Below are 25,043 nucleotides of genomic sequence, written 5' to 3'. Positions count from 1 at the left end.
GTCTCGCGGGCTGGATTCAATCCCTTAGCGGGCCTGATATGGCCCGCGGGCCGCCTGTTTGACACCTGTATTGTATTGTAACTAGAAACGAGTGCCACGATTAAAAGGTAGTCATTACCTTAGGAGGTAGAATGCTCGTCTTGGGATTAAGACGTCTCAGGTTGGATTCCCGGCTCCTCTTTATTATATGTCTAAGTGTCCTTGGGCAAGACACTGAACCCCTTGCATGGCTGACGCAGTTATGTGAGTGAGGGTGAAGCACATTGTAAAGCGCTTTGGGAGGTCTTCATTGACTTGAAAAGCGCCAAATGAAAGCAGACCATTTACAAACTATGTAGACTCGGTTATCAAAAGGCAACTTTTTCTTTACTTTGCCAAGAATTTCACAAGGATAAAGAAAAATGGGGGGAAAAGAGAGGGTAAAGGGAAGAAAAAAGAAGGAAATAATTGAAAAAAGAGATACGGAAAAAGAGCGGAAAAGTAAATGATGAAAAGAAATAAGAAAAAAAACGTTTTTTTTGGGGTGGCAATGTCGGCTCCATCTAGGTGAGCCTCATGTCAAATAAAAATTCTCCACCCACGAAAAAAATCAAAAATAATGCACAATTATATGATAGTTCATGTGTTTTTGCTTGTTTATTTTTTTTCTGATGTTTTTTTTGGCGCTCAATAATACACACTGTCCCTTTAAGAAGACTATTTTTCCTTTTTACAATGCTTTATTGAACAAACCCACTTACAGTACCATACAAAAATCATCCAATGTTGCGTTAACAGTTCCTGGTAAACAGATTAAGTCGGAATGGGGAGGGGGGGTGATCTTTTTGCTTTTATTTTGTAGATTGTGTAACGGAAAGGGCGTGTATCTTCACCGGAAGTGGTTGTACAGTTTAAGGCTGCAGTCCCCTGGTAGGATTGACAGTCTTAACTAGAAGGAATACTTGATTTTATTTAGTACGTAAATTTAAAAAGTTATTAGAATGATATGTATACTACTCGTTGCCGGCCACGGCACACGTTTACAAGCTGAAATAAAGGTGAGAGAAGTTTTCATTTTGAAATCATTCTTATATGTACCAGCTTGGGCAAAGTCCACAGTGGATGCTGCGCCAAGGAAAGTGAAATAGGGTCACAATACCGCTCCCTTTGAACATGCTTTATTAATATTCTAGATTTTCGTGCAATAATTAAAGGTTGCACCAAATTTAAACAAGTTAAAGAAAAGAATACTCAAGTCATGTTTATTTGTATATGTAGTCTCAAAGCGCCGCACAGAGCACAGATTTTTGCAAACCACAGATATATTACACCATCCCGTGATCTAAAACCTACATGAAGGCAAGGAAAAACTCAAAAACCTCAACATGAGGAAAATGAAGAAACGTTGAGAAGGGACCGCACGTGAGGTAATAAAGGGACTTTGCCTAAATAAATCAGAGTTAAAGAAATGTACTTTCGCATACCTGTCAACCTTCACGGCTCCATGCCTTTACAAACTGTTGCATTTTCCTGTACAAAATAATCGTACACAATTTTTTTTCAAGCGTGTTTATTTATGTAGTTTAACATGTTATATTGTACATGTGTTTCGTTATATCATATATATTGTTAATTAACATTTTGTTTATTATAGATAAAAGTTAAAAAATTAAGTAGCTTGGACGTTCACTGTAGAAGGAAAATACATGCAAATATAATTAAGTAGAAAAATACATTTTCTTGTTACAATTATTAATTCATTTTCTGCATTAAATTATTGTTGGTAATATACTGATTAAAGGGATAACCGCAAACCTGTCTTTTTTCATTTTTCCTTGTATGCTTCTTTTTTTTTCTTAACTTCTTTATACAACATAATAATTCGTAATATAATGCATCAAAGCAAGTGATCCGTTTGAGAGCCAGCTCTCTTTAATGAGTTGAGCCGAAAAAGCCTATTCTCTAAAAAGAGACGGACTTCCTTTCACTACACAACTCGAACTCGTTTGACTTGATTGATTTGCCGTTTCGTATAGTCTGTGTATACCGGATGGTACCCATCATTGACAAATTTGCGTTTTTCCATGCAGATTTTCTTGTACATTGTACACGTTTTAAAATGCATAATAAACGTACTTTGTACGGCAAAAACGTACATGTTGACAGGTATGCTTTCGGGTCTGTGTTAGAAATATTGATGTAAACTTGGACAACAATTATTAATGGGTTAATTCTCATTAATGATCATTTGTATGAATATGGAAAATGTATACACTTTGATAAACCCTCACATTATACTGACTCTGGATTATTTCAAATGTAATCGATTGCTTTCTGCTACTTACAAGGCATGGAGAACAAAGTGATTGAAAGCGAAAAAGCAATTTGTTGATATTCCTCAAATAAGGTGTCAAAATGTCATCTTCAACTTCAAACATTGTTAAAATAGTATATTAGAGTTTCTTCTAGACACCATGGGTGGCTCAGTTTTCCCCAAAGATACTGCATATTAATACTTTTATTTTAAATTAACTCAAACTATAGAATGTTTCAAAGCAATTTGCTAAATAAATGGCAAATAGAAAATGTTCTTTTGGGAAGAAGACCTGCTGCCCTTTTTTGATTTTTATAAAATATACATTTAAATTTTTAGATGAAACCTTTTGATATTTTGTCAGGAGTTTTAAAGAGAACATTCTACTTTTTAATGTTTTGAATTGATCTATAAAATTGTATTAAAACAGGATTCATTATCAATACATAGAATCGTAACGATAAGCTGTTTGCTTAACTGTGTTACAAATATAATTTGGATTAATTGTGTTTTAATTTCATCATGATATGTTTCGGTGCCTTTTTGAGTCGTGATTTTCTCATTTTTTGCTTTCATGTTTGTAGTGGATTTATGGTTTGATAATACTATTTTTTTTTACAAATGAATAAACCCATATCTTATTTATCATTTGATTGGCAGAGCAAGAAAGCAATATATAAACCGTAGTATAGGAAAAAAAAAACGTTTTATTGTCTAACCTTAACTAATGAATGAAGTATGTGAACTGCTCCTTTTGAAAAAGAATGAATATAATCCTTCAGTAGGAAAAGGGGTCCATGCAACAAAAAATAATTACTTGCTGTTAACTTGCTAATACTATCAATATGTTTATTTATTGGGACTAAGGTGTTCACCAAATCAAGTCGTGCTTATTTGTGTAGCCCTTAATCATAAGGAGTCTCAAAGGGTTGCACAGACCACAGATTATTGCAAACCACAGACTATTATTACACCATCCCCTGATCTAAAACCTAAACAAGGGCAAGGAAAAACTCAAAAGCTCAGTAAGAGGAAATTAAGAAACGTTGAGAAGGGACCACACATAAGGTGATCCTCCCTCCGGGATGACCAGATTGCAATGGATGTTACAAAAGCACCAACAAACATCATACAGATGCTGCCCTACTTACGAACCAGATTTGTTCCGGACGATCGTTCTTAAGTTGATTTTGTTCGTAAGTTACTTCAGTGCTATATTTTGTATGTTTAAGGTTTCGATAAGTAATCTGTATTGTTTTGTACTAATAAATAAACATTTCATAAAATAATATGCTCTATAAAGATAAATAAAGTTAAGTTTAGCTTACTTTTGGAAGATGAGCTTCAAGGGTTTGGCGACTCCCCCTTCCGTGGGAAGAAAGCGGCCCCAAAAAAGCGATCCAACCATTTTCCCAACCGCATCAATCTTTCTTATTCCACTTTAATTTCAAAAGAAACTGCTCGCCTCTTTTTTACACTTACCACCGACCATATTGAATGGATGCACGAAATATTAAGCAATATTAATGTCAAAGTTCTGGCGACACACAAACTAGGAAGAGGAAGCAGATTTCTTCTTCGGGGTGGATGCTGGGTGACCTCTCACAGCGCCACACACTGGTAGCGGCGTAAAAAAGCACTACAGTAGTGTCCTGTACTCGGAAAAAGGTGCACACAATACGAAATCTAACTTACAGATATTTTTCGATATCCCGAAACAAATGTTCGTATCTACCGTTTTTCGTAACTCAAAAGTAGGGGAGCGTCTGTACACAACCAATAATTTCAGTGGGGCAGCACGGCGGCGCAGTGGTTAGCGTGTGTGCGACATAGTTCATAGGTCATGAGATCGAACCTCCTGTGTGGAGTTTGCATGTTATCCCCGTGCTTGCGTGGGTTTCCTCCGGGCACTCCGGCTTCCTCCCACATTCCCAAAAAAACGTGCATGTTAGGTGAATTGGCCGGTCTAAATTGTCCCTAGGTGTGAATGACCGAGTGAATTGTCTGTCCCATTGTGCCCTGTGACTGGCTGGCAACCAGTTCAGGGTGTCCCCTTCCCACTGCCTGAAGATAACTGGGATTGGGCTCCAGCAACCCTACTGAGGATAAGCGGTGCCGATACTAGATTGATAATGTAAGTGGGCATAGGGTTGAGGTTGTTGTGGGGAGATGTTGGAATGGGGTTTGTTTTGGAATGTGTCAAAGTAGATATTTCGTCAAAGAAAGAGGAGAAACATTTTTAAGATCAGTATAACAAATCCTGTTCTTATCCATCCCTTGTCGAGCAGAATGATGACACTGGCTTGTACAGCCACCTCATTGGGGTCCCCAAGACCTTGCTTCCAGGAATTGGGGGAAGGAAGATCTTAGACTATTGGTGGAAAACAGTCAACTTGTGAGTCTGTTTTCCGAAACATATATCTTTCTTTTGTTAACTACCATCATTTCGCTCACTGCCTGTGTTTTTCCCTTTTGTAGGCGACAGTTGTTCACGGAGGTTTACCTTGTCACGAATGCAGACAAGTGAGTACAAAACCACCTTCGGGTTAGAGAATAGAAAACAAAGTACTGCTTTGTTTAATGGTGTGGTCTTTAATAGATATAAGCATTTTGAGCGCTGGGCAACAGCCAATGATTTCCCTGTGGAAAACATCATAAACGATGGCAGCACCACAGAAGAAGACTCGCTCGGCGCTGTGGCTGATTTGGAACTTGCTATACGAAGTCGCAAGCTGCAAGACGATGTCATCGTGGTAATGCAAGAATTCACAAATTAGTACATTGGTATCTCTTGTTTTTGTTATCCTACTGTTGTTCAATACACCTACAGTACCTTGTTTTGGCTCCATTCTTTGCTTTACCGCACTCAGGTCCCCATTTTTTTCTGGTTTCGTTTTTTTCTGTTTCACTTTATTTCATACCTAGCAAAAACCTAGGCTTAGCAGCTGTAACAGACATTAAAAAAATACAGTAATAAGTACAGTGGAACCTCGGTTTTCGAACGCCTCTCAGTTCCAACAAATCGGAGTCCGACCAAAAATTTCGAGAAATTCTTGCTTCGCTGTTCGGTCAAAAAATCGGAGTTCGAACGCCGGTAATGCGTGAGTGCGTACGCTAGGATGCGATGCTGTGCGGCGTACGGGTGTAGTTATTGCGTGCGGACGTTCTTCGTTTTGATTTCGCTTTTAATATAGGTGTACGAAGTGTTTTAGCCCCTAATTATGCCTCAGAAGAAAGTCTGTGCAAGCAGCAAAGTTGCTACAGGTGAAAAAAGAAAAGTAGTGCGTACAACTATTGCATTTAAGAAAGAAACAATAGCACCACCGTCCACCTGCGCCTTCTGCTGACCACCACAAAGGTAAGAAATCCTATTCATAATTCTTTTCTTTATCCTTTTTATTTTTATTTTTACACGTTCATGTTAGCGTAATCTTTCGTACGGAAGATTACGATAACGCGGACGTACGATTAGCCTGGGTTAGCTTTAAGTTTACGTTAAACATTCAAGGTAAACATTCAGGGTGTTGGAACGGATTAAAACGATTTACATTATTTTTAATGCGGAAAAATGATTTTGGTGATCGAACAAATCTCGGTTTTCGAACAGGGTTCTGGAACAGATTATGGTAGAGAACCGAGGTTCCACTGTAAGATATTAATGAAATAAAATGTGAGTTTATTATGAGTACTTACCGTATTGAAGGTGTGCATGGTGCGGAGGAGGAGGAGGGAGTGACACATCACATACCTCTCAACATCTACGCGTTCCATGTATTTTATGTTTTTTTTTATCATCAAATAATATAAGTAGAACAATTTAGGGCTGCAACAACGAATCGATTATCAAAATTGTTAACAACTAATTAACTCCTCGATTCATCGTGTTGCACAATTTATGGGCCACTAAGCACGTTAATCAATTCAAAAAAGTGTCAGGACCAGAAGGGAAACAGGACCCAATTGCGTTACGTTTCTCACAAGTTTTATTGAAGGAAGAAAAAGGGTTGCGCCCACAATCCGGTGATTGCTGGACGCAGGAAGCAGGTCCCTCTGAATGCAGAAGTGGATCTTCCATGGCGAGCGATGGCGGTGTCGGGAACGGAAAAAGGGGTCAGTTGCCGAGACAGGAGAGCAAAAACGTGGTCGGGGTCAGAAACGAGTCGTAAGCCAGACAGAAGAGTAGACGTGGTTGGGGACAAAAATAGGTCTAAAGCCGGGATGGGAGAGTAGCCGTGGTCAGGATTGAAAAAGGCTTGCCTAGTGTTAACTGAGGTTCGCAGACGGACTGACACCAGGGAACAGATAGGAGTGGGTTTAAATAGGAACAGGGAGCCAATCAGAGTCCGAGGCAGTTGGGGCCAAAAGAGTGGGCACAAGTGATTCACATCAGTAATCATGACAATAAGTGCATTGTATCTCGTTGTGAAGTTGTAATGATGTAGTACCACTATGGTCCGGCAGAGAGCGCCATAAACCCTTTAAAAAAAGATTATTTGTATAGTCCTTAATCAAAAGAAATCTCAAAATGCTGTACAGACAATTAAGTACACACACATTATCAACATGAGTTTTCAAAAATCTTTGAGCTCACAATATCTCTAAATATTATCAAATACGTTCTTACCTTCAAAAAACTAGTGTTGCAGACTGCCCACTATATTAGTTTTTATTAACTACATGATTAAATAATCAATGACTGGTAGACATTTTATTTATATTTATTCGAATTTCTTTGAGTATGTGGCTATTTTGAAGCGATTTTAGGTGATCTCTTATAAGCGATTTCTGCGACTATATACGGTACTTAAAGTCATTTTGGTATTGCTTGTCATTTTTGTTTTTGGAAAATGGTGAATATATTCCACTATCTTTGTTTTAAATGGCACCATATGAGAAGTGGACATTATTTCTTGATTTGGGTCACAGGTTGTCATCGAAGTGGAATAGTGAGTCCTCAAGAAAGACTAGTTGAGAACCAGTGCTTTAAAATATCTTCCTTTTAAAAAAAAATCATTTTTATGGATCTTTTCATTATTACAAACAATATTGGAATCAAACAGTAAAACACTACAAAGTTAACGCGGGAACAGAAAGTGTTGCAGAAACACAAAGGGAAAAAAAAGTAAAGAAATTAACAAGATGTACAAAGTAAAAAGAAAAACATTTAGAATGACATTGGGAATGTTTATCAAATTCAAAGATGTAACCAAAAAATAAAATAATTGACAACAGTTTTAAAAGTAGGTTTGCATTTTTTATATTTCTTGGCAGATAGAAATTTTGCTACCCATAAACATTTAATTTATCGCACTTTCTTCATTTTTGTTTTGTATGATAAGTCTAAATGTAATATGATATTTGGATAAGGTGGTAGGAGAAGAGTATAGAATACATGTGTATGCATTTTTGTTTATTGTTATTTGCTTTTTTATTGTTTTATTACATAATAATCTGTTGAGTTAAACACTATTTTTTCCATCCGTCCAAGAATTCAATATTTGAATATAGGAGTAAATTAAAAATGTTTGTTTTAAAAATCCGATACATTAATTAATCGAAAGAAAACTCAACCAATTCATCGATTGTTAGAATCATTGTTAGTTGCAGCCCTATTACAATTTATATGCCTGATTTTCTCAGCTTGATTCTCGTCACTGGTAGCAGATGACAATGTCATTGTAGATTTCTAATATTGTCACGGTATTCTATATAATCTGTCTGCTGTGAGTAAATAGGTGCCGCATTGTGTTTGGAAGGTTTATTCACGCTAATATGGGCAAATACAATTGGCTGAGGTTGATAGGTATGAGATTGAGAGACTATTAATGATACGTAATCACTGACTACTCACTTAAAATTAAAGTTACTTTACCTTTAAATGAGCATACACACAAAAACCTTTTACAGAACAATTTATTTTTTGCTCGTACCTCTTTGCATGTGCAAACTGGAACGATCTGATGCCAGTGGTGAGCGGTCTCAAGTGGTCTCTAGTTGTAGCTCCTGAGAATGCTTGTGAACTGGATTTTCCTTTGTCAAATCAAGTCATGTTTATTTGTATAGCCGTTTATCCCGAGGAGTCTCAAAGGGCTGCACAGACCACAGATTATTGCAAACCACAGACTGTTATGACACCATCCCCTGATCTAAAAACTACACGAGGGCAAGGAAAAACTTAAAAACCCCAGCATGAGCTTGACCCGGCTGCAATGGATGTTGCAATAACAAAAAATGTACAGATATTGTCAACGTAAAATATAGGTTATTCATATGCTATTGAATAGAAGTGTGTTTTAAGCTTGGATTTAAACATTTCCACTAAGGTTGCAGATCGAATCTCAGGGCAGCATTTCACGGCACCAGAGCTCGAATGGAGAACATTCTGGAACCTGCGGATTTCTTCTTGGCTCTTGGTATCATTAGGAGAACAGCATTTTCAGAGCGAAGGCTCCGGACCTGAACATAGGGGGAAATTAAATCTGAAAGATATGAGGGACCAAGTCCATATACTACCAACAAAACCTTGAAATCACATCTTAAGCTAACATGGAGCCAATGCAGGTTAGCCAAAACCGGGGTAATGTGATCAAGAAGAAGAAGTGGGCCAAGTATTGCGAGCAAGATTTTTATTGAAAATAAAACTCGCATATTGAAATTCTCGTGTTCAGAGCTGCTCGTTTGAAGATGTACCACTGTATTGGGGATATTTAGGGTTATTCATCACTCTTTGTTTGGTGTAGATAGCAGGAGACATGTTGTGTGCGGACCAAAACATGGACATCACTCAAGTGATCCGTTTCTTTCGGTCTAAGGTAAGGATCCTCTTTTCTTACAGGGTAATGATGCAAAATGTGCTGAGTTTGTGTGTGTGTGTGTGCTAAAGCCAGGAGAGCAGATCGTCTACTACGAGATGGAAGAAGGAGAAAAAAGCAGCTCCAGGGGCATTGTTGAAGTCTGTCCTGAGTCTCATCGGTGATCAGGATTTGACTGAAGAAAATCCAAATAAAAACCAAGAAAGTTGTTTCAATTGTGTTTCTTTTATTCCAGGATCACCCGTTTCTGGGAGAAACCTAAAGAAGGACTCACATCTTCTCGTCTGGCCACTGTGGTCTTTTACTGCATCCAAAAAGAAACGCTGCCCGTCTTGTCAGAGTTCTTGAGTTGGACGGAAGCGCCAGACAAGTCCTTTGGAAGATTCTGGGTTTGTAAAGAAATATCGTACTTTTTCAGGATAGCCAACGTAGCCTAAATTACACGTTCTCACGTTTTATTTTTCATTTTCCAAAGTACAGCGAAGGCCAAAATACAAATCATGCTCTCATAATCAGTCTTTCCCACTGGAAATGAGTTACAGTTTCAAAGTATTGCCACCATAAGAAAACAAAAACACAAATATTTCTTAAACTTTGGAAATAACTTCAAATAAATTGTAAAGACTACCGTACTTTTACGACCATAAGGCGCACATAAAAGTCTCAGATTTTCTTTAAGTTGTGTGTCGTGCCCTATCGTGTACTGCGACTTGTGTGTAGGGTAAAGGATTTGGCGTAGCTAGGAACGCTATGAGGGAAGTGTGGGTATTCCAGCTAAACGGTGAGGTGCAGGCATGTATATAAGGCTAGGTTCACACCGCAGACCTTAATGCTCAAATCCGATGTTTTTGTGAGACCGTTCCCATTTCCAACTATATGCGACTTGTGTGTGATCTCCTGTGACTTCTAGAAATCTCCTGTGTGAACGCCACCATGTCCCACTTGTGCGTAAGTGGACACGTGACATGACATGCAATACGTCTATTGTTAGCGGAAGTTCTCATGGATGCTAAACCCGTAGCGTATCTTGAAATTTGAAAGCTATTATTCTACTGGAGGTTTAACAGTTTTCCTCTCAAATATGATTTGAATACAAAATCTCACTTTCCCTCCATTGAATGCTTTCCTTGTTTTGTACACTACGCGGAAGAACATGGAAACCGAGAAGGCGCGAGAGAATTAAGAATGAATTGTTGGTTTGCAAGTAGGGGAAGCCGGAAAACGAACTCCGACAAAGTGTATCCGTGTGTTTTACTTCGTAATCAAGACTTAAATAAACCACAACCAAACTCGGTTTTTGCTCTCGCTTTATTTTTAAATACGCACACTTTGCTGCTTGTCTGTGTTATTGTAACACTGCGCCAGCAGAGGGCCCCAGCGCCTTATCTTGTGGTCGCCCTAAGTCAGGCATATCCAAAGTCTGGCCCGGGGGCCAAATGCGGCCCGTGGTCAATTTTCATCCGGCCCGCAGCCTCCGTCATAAAATCAATAACGCCTGGCCCGCGTGTAGAATTATGTACCTGTAATACATAGAGCAGCAGCGCTGTCTAAGTGCTGCCATCCAGAGGCTCAAATAGGAACAGCAAATTAGTATGTGGGGCCCCCCAGTTTTCTAAAATGGCGGCAATTAACAAAAGGAGGAAAGTTGACTGCGAGGGCGCGCTACACCGCTAGTGCGCACATCACCACCGCGCGTCCTGTCCCCGGGTCGCCAAGCGAGAGGGAGAGAGAGGTGTGCCAATCAACATATATAGTTACTGTCATATTTCAAATCAGCCCTGCACTTGTCTATATGACAATTTCTCTGTTATTGTGTTTAAAAAATCTGTAAATATTAAACTGCCATTGTGAGATACTTTTTTTATGTTTCAAATGTAATTTGCACCCAAGAGTACAATTACTTCTCTTCAACTGTTACAAAAAAGTTAAAGTGTTAAAAAAAGTGAAGTTAAGTGAATATTTAATTTCAATTTTCAATGTCAACTGAATTTTGATATGCATGTTTGTAAAACATGCATTTTCAGGTGAATTGGCCGGTCCAAATTGTCCCCAGGTGTGATTGGGCGAATGAGTTGTCTGTCCCTGTGTGCCCTGCGATTGGCTGGCAACCAGTTCAGGGTGTCCCCTGCCCAATGCCTGGAGATGGCTGGGATGGGCTCCAGCTCCCCCACCCCCCCCACGACCCTACTGAGGATAAGCGGTGTAGCTAATGAGATGAGATGAGATGTTTGAAATGAACCAAAAAATATGCTTAAGATAGCTGAAATTAAAATAAAAAAGCAAATGTGAAACACAGAATGGCTTGCTGAAATGTATTCAAATTAATTGCTGTTATATGTAACGAACGTCCGCCAAGGTTGGCCCCCCTACATTTTTAACACACCAAATCCGGCCCCCTTTGCAAAAAGTTTGAACACCCCTGCCCTAAGTAGTGTTAAATACAGAACTAGAACCAGCTTTGGAGACTGCGCCATTGAACACGGCGCACCCTACAATTGTGAAAATACAGTAATCAGACAAAAACCTGCTCATCTTGTCAGTTTTAATTGAAGTTGAGTTTTGTTTTTATTCAACAAAATGTTGCAGCAAGATAATCTCTGTATAAAGGAAAAAATAGGAGGTTGGATTGTATAAATCAAATAATTAAGGACTAAAAGCAGAGGAAAATAAAGTACATCTTACGGAAGAATCAGCTTTGCTTATGATAGCATTTATGTTTTTTTGTCCCTAAGGAGCGTATGATCAACAACAATCGTCTTGATGTATTCGGAATGAAACTTCCAACCGGTTTCCAGCTAATTGGTCAAGTGGTATGTACAATGTTTTATTTAATATAACAATTATAATAGTTTATAGTTGTGGCATGCTTCAAGCTTTTTTGTGCATTCCGTGTAGAATTGGCCAAAGTTAATGCATATTTGCTTAGAAAAGTGTTTTTTTTTAGTTTTATAATAAGGGAGACAATTTGATTTCTTCAGGATGTCCAAAATATTGTTATCCTAAATACATTTCTCCTGCCTGTTTTGTGGCACCCTATGAGAGATGTTTTTTTTTTTTTTTTTTGAACAATTTTATTGACACTATTAACAGCAAATAAACAATGTGAGGTTTGAACAATTTTTTCTCGACAATCTTAACAGCAATTAAGCATATTCACAATTTCGTTATTCACAATTTCGTTATATCTGACAATATGAGTTTTTTTCGACATTTTTAATAGCAGTTAAACACACAATTTCGTTATATCATATCCCAACAATATGAGTTTTTAATCGACACTTTTAACAGCAATTATATACTTCTTGGTTTGTTTTTTTGGTTTTTAGCAAATAAACAATGTGAGGTTTGAACAATTTTTCTCGACTATCTCAACAGCAATTAAGCATATTCGCAATTTCGTGACGTTTTAACAATTCTTTTCCGACATTTTTAACAGCAATTATGCATATTAAGTATTTCTGTATTTCTATGTGTTATTATTTTGTCATGCCTTTGTGTGTCTTTTAACATGTTAGGGTTTGTCAGACTACATCAAGTGGCTCACGGTGTTCTCCACAAAACAAAACAACAAACCTGCTAAACCAATCACATTTCAGTCTTTTGCCAGGTAACACAAAAATATTTGTAGTTAAAAAAAAGATAAATTAACAATTTTTTAAGGTTTTATATGCAATTGCTGCGTTCTTTTACTATACAATTAAATAATGGATACAAATGATGACAGGGTTGGACTCATGGGAAACCCATCAGATTGCTTTAACGGGAAGACCATCGCTATGACCATCATGAACTTCTGGGCCGAGGTCACCCTGGTGGAAAGCCCAAATTTGGTGAAGCTTGCCGTACCAAAGGTTTCTATCACTATCACTATCACTAACTTTTGTTACTCCAGGTTCTCGTTCCTCATCCTCTCAATGACCCCACGGAGTTTGGAAGCTTACAAGATTTGTTCAGTATCAGTGGGAAAGAAGGGTGTGTATTTGACACTAAGCCTTAAATGGATAACATGTCAAATGTGTTCCTGGCACCTGTCTACTTTTTATTCCTTGCAGATACTTTGGAGGCCTTCGGCTCTTGCAAGCAACTTGCAAGAAATTCTATCAGTTCTGCTGCAAACAAGGGTAAGATTTTTGGGGGGAAGAACAAGTTGATATCTAAACATTTAAAGTAAACATAATATCTCTTTAACTGACGACTATTTTGGAAGATACCTATTCTGAGAGGCCGCATATAATGGACACTGCCTGTGTCTAAAATGACTACCCTCAACAAAGTACAGTAAACATGTTGCCTGACGACTGTTTGTAGAAATAAAGGTCTGAGCAGGCCATTAGTTACTCAACTATTTATTAGTCACAAATACAAAGATTAGGAACCAATACAACTATTACATTAAATTCCCTTTCTTTCTGCAAAACGAGAGCTGCTTTATTTTCAAATAATTACCTGATAATCATAATTATTCAATAATTTGATTAATATTGTATTGAATTATTATAAATGTATTATTACTCTAGTTCAGGGGTGTCAAACTCATTTTAACTCGGGGGCCACACAATAGAACAAACATTCTCTCGGGCCCGGACTAGTAGATAAGAGAGAAAGAAAAAAAGAGAGAAAGACATAAGAGAAAGAGAGGGAGAGAAAAGTAGAGAGTGGGACCTTTCACTTGCCTCATCCCTCGTAATCTTTGCTGATAGCGAGGTTGCTTTGGGTTTCATGTTCCTGTAAATAATGTTCACAAATAATCAACAGGTAAGGCATACAAATGCAGATTTTTTTTTATACCGGAAAAAAATAACTCATATATTTTGCTTATTTCATTCTGGAATTTGTATTGTGGTTTTTCTCTCCACTGGTTTTTCCCATCAACGTTTTTTTTTTTACAGCATCGCATTGGCAAAGCGAAACTTCACACTGAAGTACGACACAAATATTCCACGACAAGTGGTGAGTGCCCGTTTGCGTACTCTTTAAAACTAAGAGAGGAAACAAATGGGAGGCTAAACTAAAGGATTTTCTGTTGTCTTTTTCAGGGACTGGCTGGAAGCAGGTTGGTATTTCCCCCGCACCCCTTTTTTCTTTATCTTCTTATTGCTTACTGTAGATATTAACTTGATTTCTATGCAATGTAGTTGTGTCTTAGATTGTGACTTTTTTAACTAGTCAATATTCTGTGCAGCGCCATCGTCTCAGCTACCTTGAAGTGTCTCATGAAATTTTACAACCTGACAGATGATGTAAGGATTACACCGCCTGACTTGTCTCTAGATTATATTATCAGTCTTTTCTTTTTGGTCACCTGATGCGGCCTAACCTCACCCAAACCTTTGCTCTGGTGTCCCCAATTTTTAATTGAGTTTGAGACCCTTCACCCTGTTTCTATTTTTTATCTGTGTACTTAATTATGATAATGAATATATTAATTTCTATCGATATTATTATTCAAATTCTAATTTCCTCCTCCAAGTGTAGAACCCAGATTTTATTTATCAAAAATAAAAAAAGTGTGCATATATAGTTGCATATGCATATTATTGGTTCGTACATATTAATAATTAACATATTTTAAATATTTGAGTAGCAGATCTTATGCAAACATTTAAGAATTGGTAGCCGTATATGACTGTATATATCACTATTATTATTGTATCTAGAATATTGGTTTCTCCTTCACTCTCATTATTTTGAGATGAATTTCTTTTCTTTTTTTTTCCTACAATGATGTACATTCATACATATGAACATCAGTATTTGCAGTACATACATACATACATACATACATACATACATACATACATACATACATACAGTACACCGTACTTAAATATGTACAAACGTATGTACATACAGACAGTACATACATACAGTTCATACGTACATACTTACTTATGTACAGTACACACATACATTATTTTTCAAAAGTTTGGGGTCACTAAGAAAATAGTGCGTTTCCCATCAAAAGTCACTTTGACGTTTTTCTCCTTCACTCTCCTTATTTTGAGGTAAAGTTTTTTTTTGTTTTTTTTGTTCCTACAATGATGTACAGACATAAATACGAACATTAGTACATGCAGTACATGTGGCACATACACACAGTAACTTCATACTGTCAAGACCAGTACGAAGACAGGACCCACTTGCGTTACTCTTCTCTCAGTTTTATTGGAAAAAAGGAAAGGGTTAGAAATTTCCAGTGATTACGAGGCGTGAGAAGCAGGTCGCTCTGAACGCGGAAGCGGGACTTCCGTGGCGAGCAAAGCTGTGTCGGGAACGGAAAAACTGGTCAGTAGCCAGGAGAGCAAAAACGTGGTTGGGGTTGGAAACGGGCCGTAAGCCAGGAGAGGAGAGTAGACAGGGTCAGGATCAAAAACGGGTCGAAGCCAGGGGACAGACGGGAGCAAAAAACAGGTGGGAGTCAGGGTCAAAAAAGGCTTGTCTAGTGTAAACTGAGGTTCGCAGGCGGACTGACAAAAGGGGACAGACAAGGAGTGGGTTTAAATACAAGGGAGCCAATCGGAGTCCGAGGCAGTTTGCGTCAAAGGAGCGAGCACAGGTGATGCATATCGGTAATCATGACACATACATACATACATACATACAGAATAACAATACATACAGTGCATCCGGAAAGTTTTCACAGCGCTTCACTTTTTCCACATTTTGTTATGTTACAGCCTCATTCCAAATTGTATTGATTCAATCTCTTATCTCAAAATTCTACACAAAATACTCCATTATGACAATGTGAAAAAGTTTTTTTTTACTTTTTTTGAATTTATTAAAAATAGAAAACTAAGAAATCACATTTACATAAGTATTCACAGCATTTGCCATGAAGCTCAAAATTGAGCTCAGGTGCATCTTTTTTCCACTGATCTTTCTACAGCTTAATTGGAGTCCACCTGCAGTAAATTCAGTCGATTGGACATGATTTTGAAAGGCACACACCTGTCTCTAGAAGTTCCCACAGTTGAGTGTGCATGTCAGAGCACAAACACCAAGCATGAAGTCAAAAGAACTGTCTGTAGACCTGCAAGACAGGATTGTCTTGAGGCACAAATCTGGGGAAGGATACAGAAAAATTCCTGCTGATTTGAAGGTCCCAATGAGCACAGTGGCCTCCATTATTCGTAAATGGAATACATTTGGAACCACCAGGACTCTTCCTAGAGCTAACCGGCCTTCTAAACTGAGCGATCGGGGAAGAAGGGCCTTAGTCAGGGAGGTGACCAAGAACCCGATGGTCACTCTGTCCGAGCTCCAGCGTTCCTCTTCGGAGGGGGAGAGCCTTCCAGAAGGACAACCATCTCTGCAGCAATCCACCAATCAGGCCTGTATGGTAGAGTGGCCAGACGAAAGCCACTCCTTAGAAAAAGAAACATGGAAGCCCATCTGGAATTTGCCAAAAAGCACCTGAATGACTCTCAGACCATGAGAAACAAAATTCTCTGGTCTGATGAGACAAAAATTGAACTCTTTGGTGTGAATGCCAGGCGCCATGTTTGGAGGAAACCAGGCACTGCTCATCACCAGGACAATACCATCCCTACAGTGAAGCATGGTGGTGGCAGCATCATGCTGTGGGGATGTTTTTCAGCAGCAGGAACTGGCAGACTAGTCAGGATAGAAGGAAAAATGAATGCAGTAATATATAGAGATATCCTGCTCCAGAGCGCTCTTGACCTAAGGCTGGGGCGAAGGTTCATTTTTCAGCAGGACAACGACCCAAAGCACACTGCCAAGATCTCAAAAGATTGGCTTCAGAACCACTCTGTGAATGTCCTGGAGTGGCCCAGCCAGAGTCCAGACTTAAATCCGATCGAACATCTCTGGAGAGATCTGAAAATGGCTGTGCACAAACGTCTCCCATCCAACCTGATTGATCTTGAGACTTATTGCAAAGAAGAATGGGCAAAACTGCCTAAAGATAGGTGTGCTAAACTTGTGGGATCATATTCAAAAAGACTTGAGGCTGTATTTGCTGCCAAAGGTGGATCAACAAAGTATTAAGCAAAGGCTGTGAATATTTATGTAAATGTGATTTCTTAGTTTTCTATTTTTAATAAATTCAAAAAAAGTAAAAAAAAAACAAAAAAAAAACTTTTCACATTGTCATAATGAAGTATTTTGTGTAGAATTTTGAGATAAGAGATTAAATTAATACAATTTGGAATGAGGCTGTAACATAACAAAATGTGGAAAAAGTGAAGCGCTGTGAATACTTTCCGGATGCACTGTACATACATCAAATGTATCTACCTACAGTACACAATACAAAAGTACATACATAAATACATAAATTCCTTCATACATACATACGTACAGTACACATTACATACATATGTACAGTACTCACATACACATACTATTCAAAAGTTTGGGGTCACCCAGAAAAAAGTGTGTTTTCCACGAAAAGTCACATCTTTTTTATTACTCAAATGAGTTGCAAAAAAATATATAAAATTTGTGGAGACAATGGAAAGGTCAGACATTTTTAATTTCATCTGGAAAAAAAAGTATCCTCCAAAAAATGGAAATTTCTAAGCGAACCTAAACTTTTGAACATAGGTGTGCATACGTACATACGGTAGACACATAATTACAGTACATACAGGCATACATACATACATTAAGTGCATACAGTGTGTGTATACATACACACATATGTAACGGATATTTTAATAATTTTTGTTTTGTTGAAATTCCTGCTGAAATATGTTTGTATAGTCTGTGTACTGTATAAGTGTCCTACAATGGCGAGTCCAACAGCACCATCTGCTGGTATGGAGTAAGGCTAAGTTAAATTTCTGAATTTATGACGAGACCAGATATTGTTAGCTGCTAACAATATTTCGCATTCTGGGGCGGCAGTGGCTCAGGAGGTAGAGCGCTCGTCTTGGGGTCCAGAGATCGCAGTTCGAATCCCGGCTCCTCTGTGTTACATGTCGAAGTGTCCGTGGGTAAGACACTGAACCCCTAATACCCCCATTAAACAGGTTAGCGCCTTACATGGCTGCACGGCCGCTAATGGGAAATGTCTAGCACACTGTAAAGCGCTTTGGGAAGTCTTGACTTGAAAAGCGCTATATAAATGCAGATCATTTCATTTCATAAAATCAGAGACTAAACTTAAGCAGACGGCGCTGTTTGATTCGTCATTGCAGGACACGAACTACAAATATATTTCAGCAGGAATTTCAACAAAACAAATTATTGCTATACCCGTTACAAATATATACAGTACAAACAGTGCATACATAGAAAATGGTACAAACAGTGCATACATACAGTACATACATACATATACCGTTTATACTTTACATTACTTGGGGTTTATGTATTGTTCGCGTTATTTTGCTCTGTGATAATTTCTTGTATCGTTTGGTTTTCTGTCAAGTGTAAATTTTTACGGACTGCTTACCAGACATGGGGACTTGAGACTTAGTGACTTGGACTCGAGTCGACTCGAGTCGCTGTTTTTATGACTTGTGACTTGACTTGGACTTGGCAATCTAAGACTCGGGACTTGACTTGTGACTTGACTTGCCCAAGAAAAAAATACTTGGGACTTACTTGGGACTTGAAGGTGAAGACTTGAGACTTACTTGAGACTTGCACATGTGTGACTTGGTCCCATGTCTGCTGCTTACAAACAAGATCAATCACTATATTAATCATGAAACTATGCAAAACACAATCTTGATTGCATTTGGTGAGAGTTCATTATTTTTTGGGGGTAAGATATTAAATTTTCACTGTCGTACCAGGATCTCCCAAAGCCAGTCCGAGCCAACTTCATTCTTAGTGTGGAAACGGATGAACTCTTAATCACCGCAGGCCTTCAAGACAGAGTTGCACAGGTGAGGAAATACCTGCAAACAGTATTAAGTCGGCTTGTAAAGCCGGAGTCGTGCACAAGTCTTTGGAGCAAATGGTGTTTTCCTGTGCAGGTCTACGAAGGCTTGGTCTACATGGACTTCAGTAAGAAGCTCATGGAAGAGCAGGGATATGGTATTCACTCCACTCTGCTGTCTCACACACAAAACACAAAGAGGTTCATATTTTGCAACATTCTGTTTTTGTGCTTTTTACATTCTCAGGCAACTACATCCCTTTGGATATGAGCTGCCTTCCTACCTTCTGGCTGGCCTACTTAAGTGATCCCAGCGACTCTGGACGCATTCATAATAATGTTCGGCAACGCTGGCTTTGTGGTAGCCAGCTCTCTTAGGTTTTTGGTTTGATTTTGTAGCGCAGTACGGCAGAGCAGTGGTTAGCGCATGTGCGGCACAGTTCTGAGGTCATGGGATCAAACCTTCCTGTGTGGAGTTTGCATGTTCTCCCCGTGCTTGCGTGGTTTCCTCTCACATTCCAAAAACATGCATGTCAGGTTAATCGGCCGGTCCAAATTGTCCCTAGGTGTGAATGAGGGAGTGAGTTGTCTGTCTCTGTGTGCCCTGGCAACCAGTTCATGGTGTCCCCTGCCCACTGCCCGAAGTTGGCTGGAATGGGCTCTGGCACCCCCGCTACCCTACTGAAGATAAGCGGTGGAGATAATGGATGGATGGATGTTTTTGTAGCATTTTCATCCCTTTAGAGTGGGTTGCATAGTTTGAGGAGTTCATATAAGGTTTAATATTAAATATTTTCTCTATTAAGTCTGTGTAAAAAATGGCCAACAGAATTCAAAGAGCCTTTATATGTTTCTTTTCAACGCGCCTACCTGCTTGTATATTACTTTTATTATCGGTGTTCCGGCCGCCTGAAAACACAAAAAAAGTTTGGGTGTAGGAGAGGTGTGGTTGAGGTTTTTCTTTTTCTAGAATAAAAATGGTGAAAGTTTCAAATACAGTCCAAATGCCAACCCAAAACTCCTAAAAGATGACAAAAGTAGAGTTTATTGGAGCGCGTCTGAGAAAGACACATACGTGAACACGCCATACAAGCAGCTTGAAAGAGACTGCAATATTTATTTCAGCCAGAGGATGGCATGAGCAAGTAGAATATTTTAAAGTTACGGACACCACCTTTAAAATTAAACTGCCTTTTTAGATGACATTTTGGTGCCACTTTGTACTACGCCAAAACAACATTGTACAGTGTGGTGCCGAGAAGATAAATCGTGTGATGAGATAAAATCTAATTGTTTTTCCTATGTTATTTTCCTATGGATTTAGGCTCAATATTTTTATATTTATCATTACTGATGTCATTATTAGGCTGACGGCGGCACGGTGAATGGGTGGTTAGCAAGCAGCCCCACGGTGCAGAGGTTCAGGGTTCAAGTCCAGCTACCACAGCCTCCCTGCGTGGAGTTTGCATGTTCTCTCCGCGCCCGGGCACTCCGGTTTCCTCCCACATTCCAAAAACATGCTTGTCTTGGTAATTGGCCGGTCCAAATTGTCCCACGGTGTGAATGAGCGAGTGAGTTGTCGGTCTCTGTGCCCTGCGAACGGCTGGCAACCGGTTCAGGTTGTCCCCTGGCCACTGCCCGAAGATAGCTGGGATGGGCTCCAGCACCCTGCGACCCTACTGAAGATAAGCGGGGCAGATAATGGATAATGGCCAGAAGAATATTGTCAGGAGAAGTATAATCTTGGGCCCGAGTCCAGGACAAGATTTGGGCCGGGTCAGGCCTTAGATGTCAATCATTACGTTCAGGCTTCTCTCGCTGAATTTTTAATCTTTTTTATTTAATTACCCACCCATCATTGTTCTTAGATTCTTTTCATTTTTGGAGAATAAGTGTGATGGATTCCCTCCCCGTCTCACGCAGCCTGTGTCCACGCTCTCGGCCAAAATCACTTCCCTGCTCCTCCCGAGTTCTCCAAAATAAATTGGGAAACTTCAGTTAATCTCGGTCCCTCAAATCATATTAGTTGGTCGGGACCCAAAGCCCGAGCCTTTGGGCTCTAATACCCGCTTGGTCGAGTCTGGATGGATTATATTAGGCCTGATCTTACCTCTTATTGTCAGACATTGTACAGAAAAGGACGCCAAACAGTGCGGTGCGCCATACAGCGATACATAGTAAAAATTGTGTGATAAGCTTATATTATATACATATTATTCCCTTTTTAAAAAGTAAGATTTTAATATGTGGTTCTAACTACGATGTCGTATGATCATGTGTTGGTTCTATTCTAAGCATTGTCTTTCTTCAGGGGAGCCTTTAGTGGTCGAAGCTATGGAGACTTTTGCCCAATTTACTGATCTAGCCAGGTAAATTAGTCATGTTTTCAATATATTTTTGCTTATTTTGCTCTCTGGAAAATATTCAAAATGACAATTTCATGAATTTTTAAATCAGGGCTTCCTTTCACTAACAGTGGCTAAAGAATATTTCCTATCTGTTCTCTAAGGGAGGCTCTAATGGAAAAAGACTGGGATCGTCTTGCCCAACTAATGGACAGCAACTTTGAGCTACGCAGGTAAACAAGAATTATCTTGACGCCTTCATAGCATGTTTATCTAAAGACTTAAATATAATCGAAAATCATTTACACTGAATATTCTTACCTGAGATTTTAGAGGGGGAACAGCTTTCAAAATCAGACCTTAAATTTGACCACAATGCACAAACTAGCTAACATGAAATTCATCTGTAATCTTGGGGGATTTTAGCTTTCAGTATTTTGTTTACTCTACAAAATGTAACTGTGAAAATAATCACTGTTCTTGAGTGTAGTCCCCATTGTCAGCAGTGTGTTGGAAGTGGGTTCAGACTAAAAAATTCAAATCAAACATTCATAGGTCTGTATACTCTGATGAGTGTCTTGGTCCTGGAAACCTCAAGATGGTGGCAATAGCAAAGCAGGTGAGCAATCGTATCTATGGTTCAGCTTATATTTTATTTAACGGCACTCAATTTCCTATGAGTGTCCTTCTCATGCTCCGCCTTCCTCATATCTGTGTCTATGTTTTTGGCAGTTTGGCTCAGCGGTGAAGTTACCAGGCAGCGGAGGTGCAGTGGTGGGCTTGTGTCTTGATCCTGCAAAACTAGTAGGAATGCTTTTATTGCGTTCTGTGATGTTTCAACCATTCACATCCACTAACGTCTTCAAAAATAATGTGCTTTCCAAGTGCCACCATAATAGTCAATTCAAGTCCCATTTATTTGGATATCCCTTAATCACGAGAAGTCTCAAAGGACTGCACGTATCACCATTACAACATTCCCTGATCCGAAACCTATATGAGATGGAAATCAAAAAACCTCACCATGAGGAAAATTAAAAAAGCTTAAGAAGAGTTTGCACATGAAGTAAAGATCCTTCCAGAATGACCAGGCTGCAATTGATGTTGCAAAAGTATTAACAGACAAGACACAGTCAACATCAACATAAAATATAAGTAATAACAGAAATCATGCAAAGAGTAAACAGTTTCGCAAGTGAACCTGGCTAAATTTTGTGATTCAGGCATTTTCCACTGATTTCCACTGTTTCCCCCTCTAGCCACTCATATTAGCCGTTTGTCTGCTGGCTTTCGATTGCCACGGGCTGTTATTTTTATTGTTAGCTGCTTGTTCTTTGTCTTTCACTGTCACTTTCCTTCCAGCAAGTGAACGCTGCTGAGTCTTCTGAGCTGGGCATCTGGCACTTTTTACCCACTCTTTCCTTTTCTAGCCACTTAGTTGCAGGTGATGGCTCACTGCTGGCTGCTGTTGTTTTTGTGAGCCATAAATCATGCTCTTGAAATGTTTTACTGGCCTTTTTAGTAGCTGCTTTACCTTGCCCCTATAGTTAGCCATTTCTAACAGCTGTGACCAACGCCATCTGGTCACTCTTTTCAGATGTCCTCCTCCGTGGTAAAAAGTGGCCGAACAAAAGCATTTCGACCATTTTCTCAACCGCATCAAGCTTTCTTATTCCACTTTTATTTCAAAAGAAACAGCTCGCCTCTTTTTGACAGTTTACACCAACCGTATTGATGCACGAGATATTAAACAATAAAAACGTCAAAGTTCTTAGCGCACTAGAGATACAGTACACGTTGTACAGTATGTATGCTGACACGCGTACCAGGAAGTAGAAGCCGGATTTATTCTTTGGGGTTGATGCTGGGTGGCCTCTCACAGCGCCACCACACGCCGGTAGTGGCAGAAAGAAGCACTACATTAATGTCCTGTACTTTTGAAAAACGTACACACAATACAAAATCTAACTTACAGCAATGTCCGGATATTTATTTGACATCCCGAAAAAAATATTAGTATCTACCGTTCTACTACCGTTTTAAGTTGAATGGTGGTAAGTAAGGGAGAGTCTGTACTTTGTACGGATCAATACCAAAATTCCCAGTACCGCCCACACCTAGCGGTCAAACTTGTCCTTGCCTGATGCAGCTTTTTTTGTTTCCCATCAGAAAGAGATGAGGCAAGCTTTCCAAGAGGCCGGCTGTGTCTTCTGCGTCATCACTCCATACAACCCATCTGCCAGCAGTCTTGCCGGTCAAGCGTGAGGGCCTCCCAGGGCTGGTGTCATCCTGCCAAACAGGGAATAGCTACAAACCTAAATGCAAATATCCATCCATTATCTGCATTGCTTATCCTCAGTAGGGTTGCGGGGTAAATGCAAATACAGTGGAACCTCGGTTCTCGACCATAATCCATTCCAGAACCCTGTTCGAAAACCGATTTGTTCGATCACCGAAATAATTTTTCCCATTAAAAATAATGTAAATCGTTTTAATCCGTTCTGACACCCTGAATGTTTACCTTGAATGTTTAACGTAATCATAAAGCTAACCCAGGCTAATCGTACGTTCGCGTTATCGCAATCTTCCATGCGAAAGATTACGCTAACATGAATTTGTAACAATAAAAAAATCAGGTCGTTTACAAGTCATTTAGCACCCGGGTCTCCACAACAAGTGGTGAGCGGTTCATTGGAAAGGGGGCTCCGTTCCAACACCCTGAATTTTGGGCTCAGTTCCAACACCCTGAATGGTTACCTCGAATCATAAAGCTAACCCAGGCTAATCGTACGTTCGCATTATCGTAATCTTCCGTACGAAAGATTACGCTAACATGAACGTGTAAAAATAAAAAAATAAAAAGGATAAAGAAAATAATTATGAATAGGATTTCTTACCTTTGTGGTGGTCAGCAGAAGACGCAGGTGGACGGTGGGGTAATCCCTAGCAAGACCAGACACTCACACACCTCCTTCACAATTTGCTATTATTTCTTTCTCAAATGCAATAGTTGTACGCACTACTTTTCTTTTTTCACCTGTAGCAACTTTGCTGCTTGCACTGACTTTCTTCGGAGGCATAATTAGGGGCTAAAACACTTATATATATATATATAAATACGAAGTGTTTTAGCCCCTAATTATGCCTATATATAAAACACTTCATATTAAAAGCGAAAGCAAAACGAAGCACGTCCGCACGCGATAACAGTTGGTCACGATAAAAGCCATCTTCACCCGTACGCCGCTCAGCATCGCACCCTAGCGTACGCACTCACGCATTACCAGCGTTCGAACTCAGATTTTTTGACCGAATAGCGAAGCAAGAATTTCTCGAAATTTTTGGTCGGACTACGATTTGTTCGAACTGAGAGGCGTTCGAAAACAGAGGTTCCACTGTATGTAAATGCAAAAAAAAATACCCAAAGTTGATGCTGGTAGTGTGGCGTATCCAGTGCCTTCATAAACAGGGTTCCTTGAAAAGTCCTAAAAGTCATTAAATTCATTATTCAAAGTCAAAATCAGCTTTATTGTCAATTCTGTAGCTTATACGGAGAATTGAAATTACGTCCCTCTCAGCCCTCAGTGTCCAGAAGATAAAAAAAACCACTTTGCTAAGACACACTACACTAAGACACACAAGTAGACAGTACGACACATAAACAGAAGGTGCAGACATATAAGTCATAAAGTGCATGTAATGAAGTGTTTTCAAAAATATATTTTTAGCTTAGTTTA

The 25,043-nt window shown here is 39.2% G+C and overlaps 1 protein-coding gene across 1 annotated transcript; it reads left to right on the top strand.

The window, feature by feature from the left end:
• The first annotated feature begins 888 nt into the window (after window positions 1–888).
• gkup (glucuronokinase with putative uridyl pyrophosphorylase) lies at window positions 889–24,388 on the top strand. Its single transcript, XM_088345390.1, has 23 exons — window positions 889–1,037; window positions 4,582–4,688; window positions 4,772–4,816; window positions 4,893–5,046; window positions 9,034–9,105; window positions 9,177–9,265; window positions 9,341–9,494; window positions 11,838–11,915; window positions 12,621–12,712; window positions 12,830–12,935; window positions 12,998–13,077; window positions 13,158–13,226; window positions 13,995–14,055; window positions 14,142–14,158; window positions 14,288–14,345; window positions 18,876–18,968; window positions 19,059–19,119; window positions 19,209–19,322; window positions 21,273–21,330; window positions 21,471–21,539; window positions 21,862–21,925; window positions 22,039–22,110; window positions 23,476–24,388. Exons 1-23 carry the CDS (start codon window positions 981–983, stop codon window positions 23,569–23,571), a joined length of 1,866 nt encoding a protein of 621 aa, XP_088201516.1. The 5' UTR covers window positions 889–980; the 3' UTR covers window positions 23,572–24,388.
• Window positions 24,389–25,043: the final 655 nt, after the last annotated feature.

The sequence above is a fragment of the Urocampus carinirostris genome, chromosome 10 (genome assembly GCF_059441175.1).
Source record: "Urocampus carinirostris isolate Australia breed hairy pipefish chromosome 10, RoL_Ucar_1.0, whole genome shotgun sequence".
In the NCBI taxonomy this organism is placed as follows: domain Eukaryota; kingdom Metazoa; phylum Chordata; class Actinopteri; order Syngnathiformes; family Syngnathidae; genus Urocampus; species Urocampus carinirostris.
Note: the sequence above shows the minus strand (reverse complement) of the source record. Positions and strands in the feature narration are given on the sequence as shown.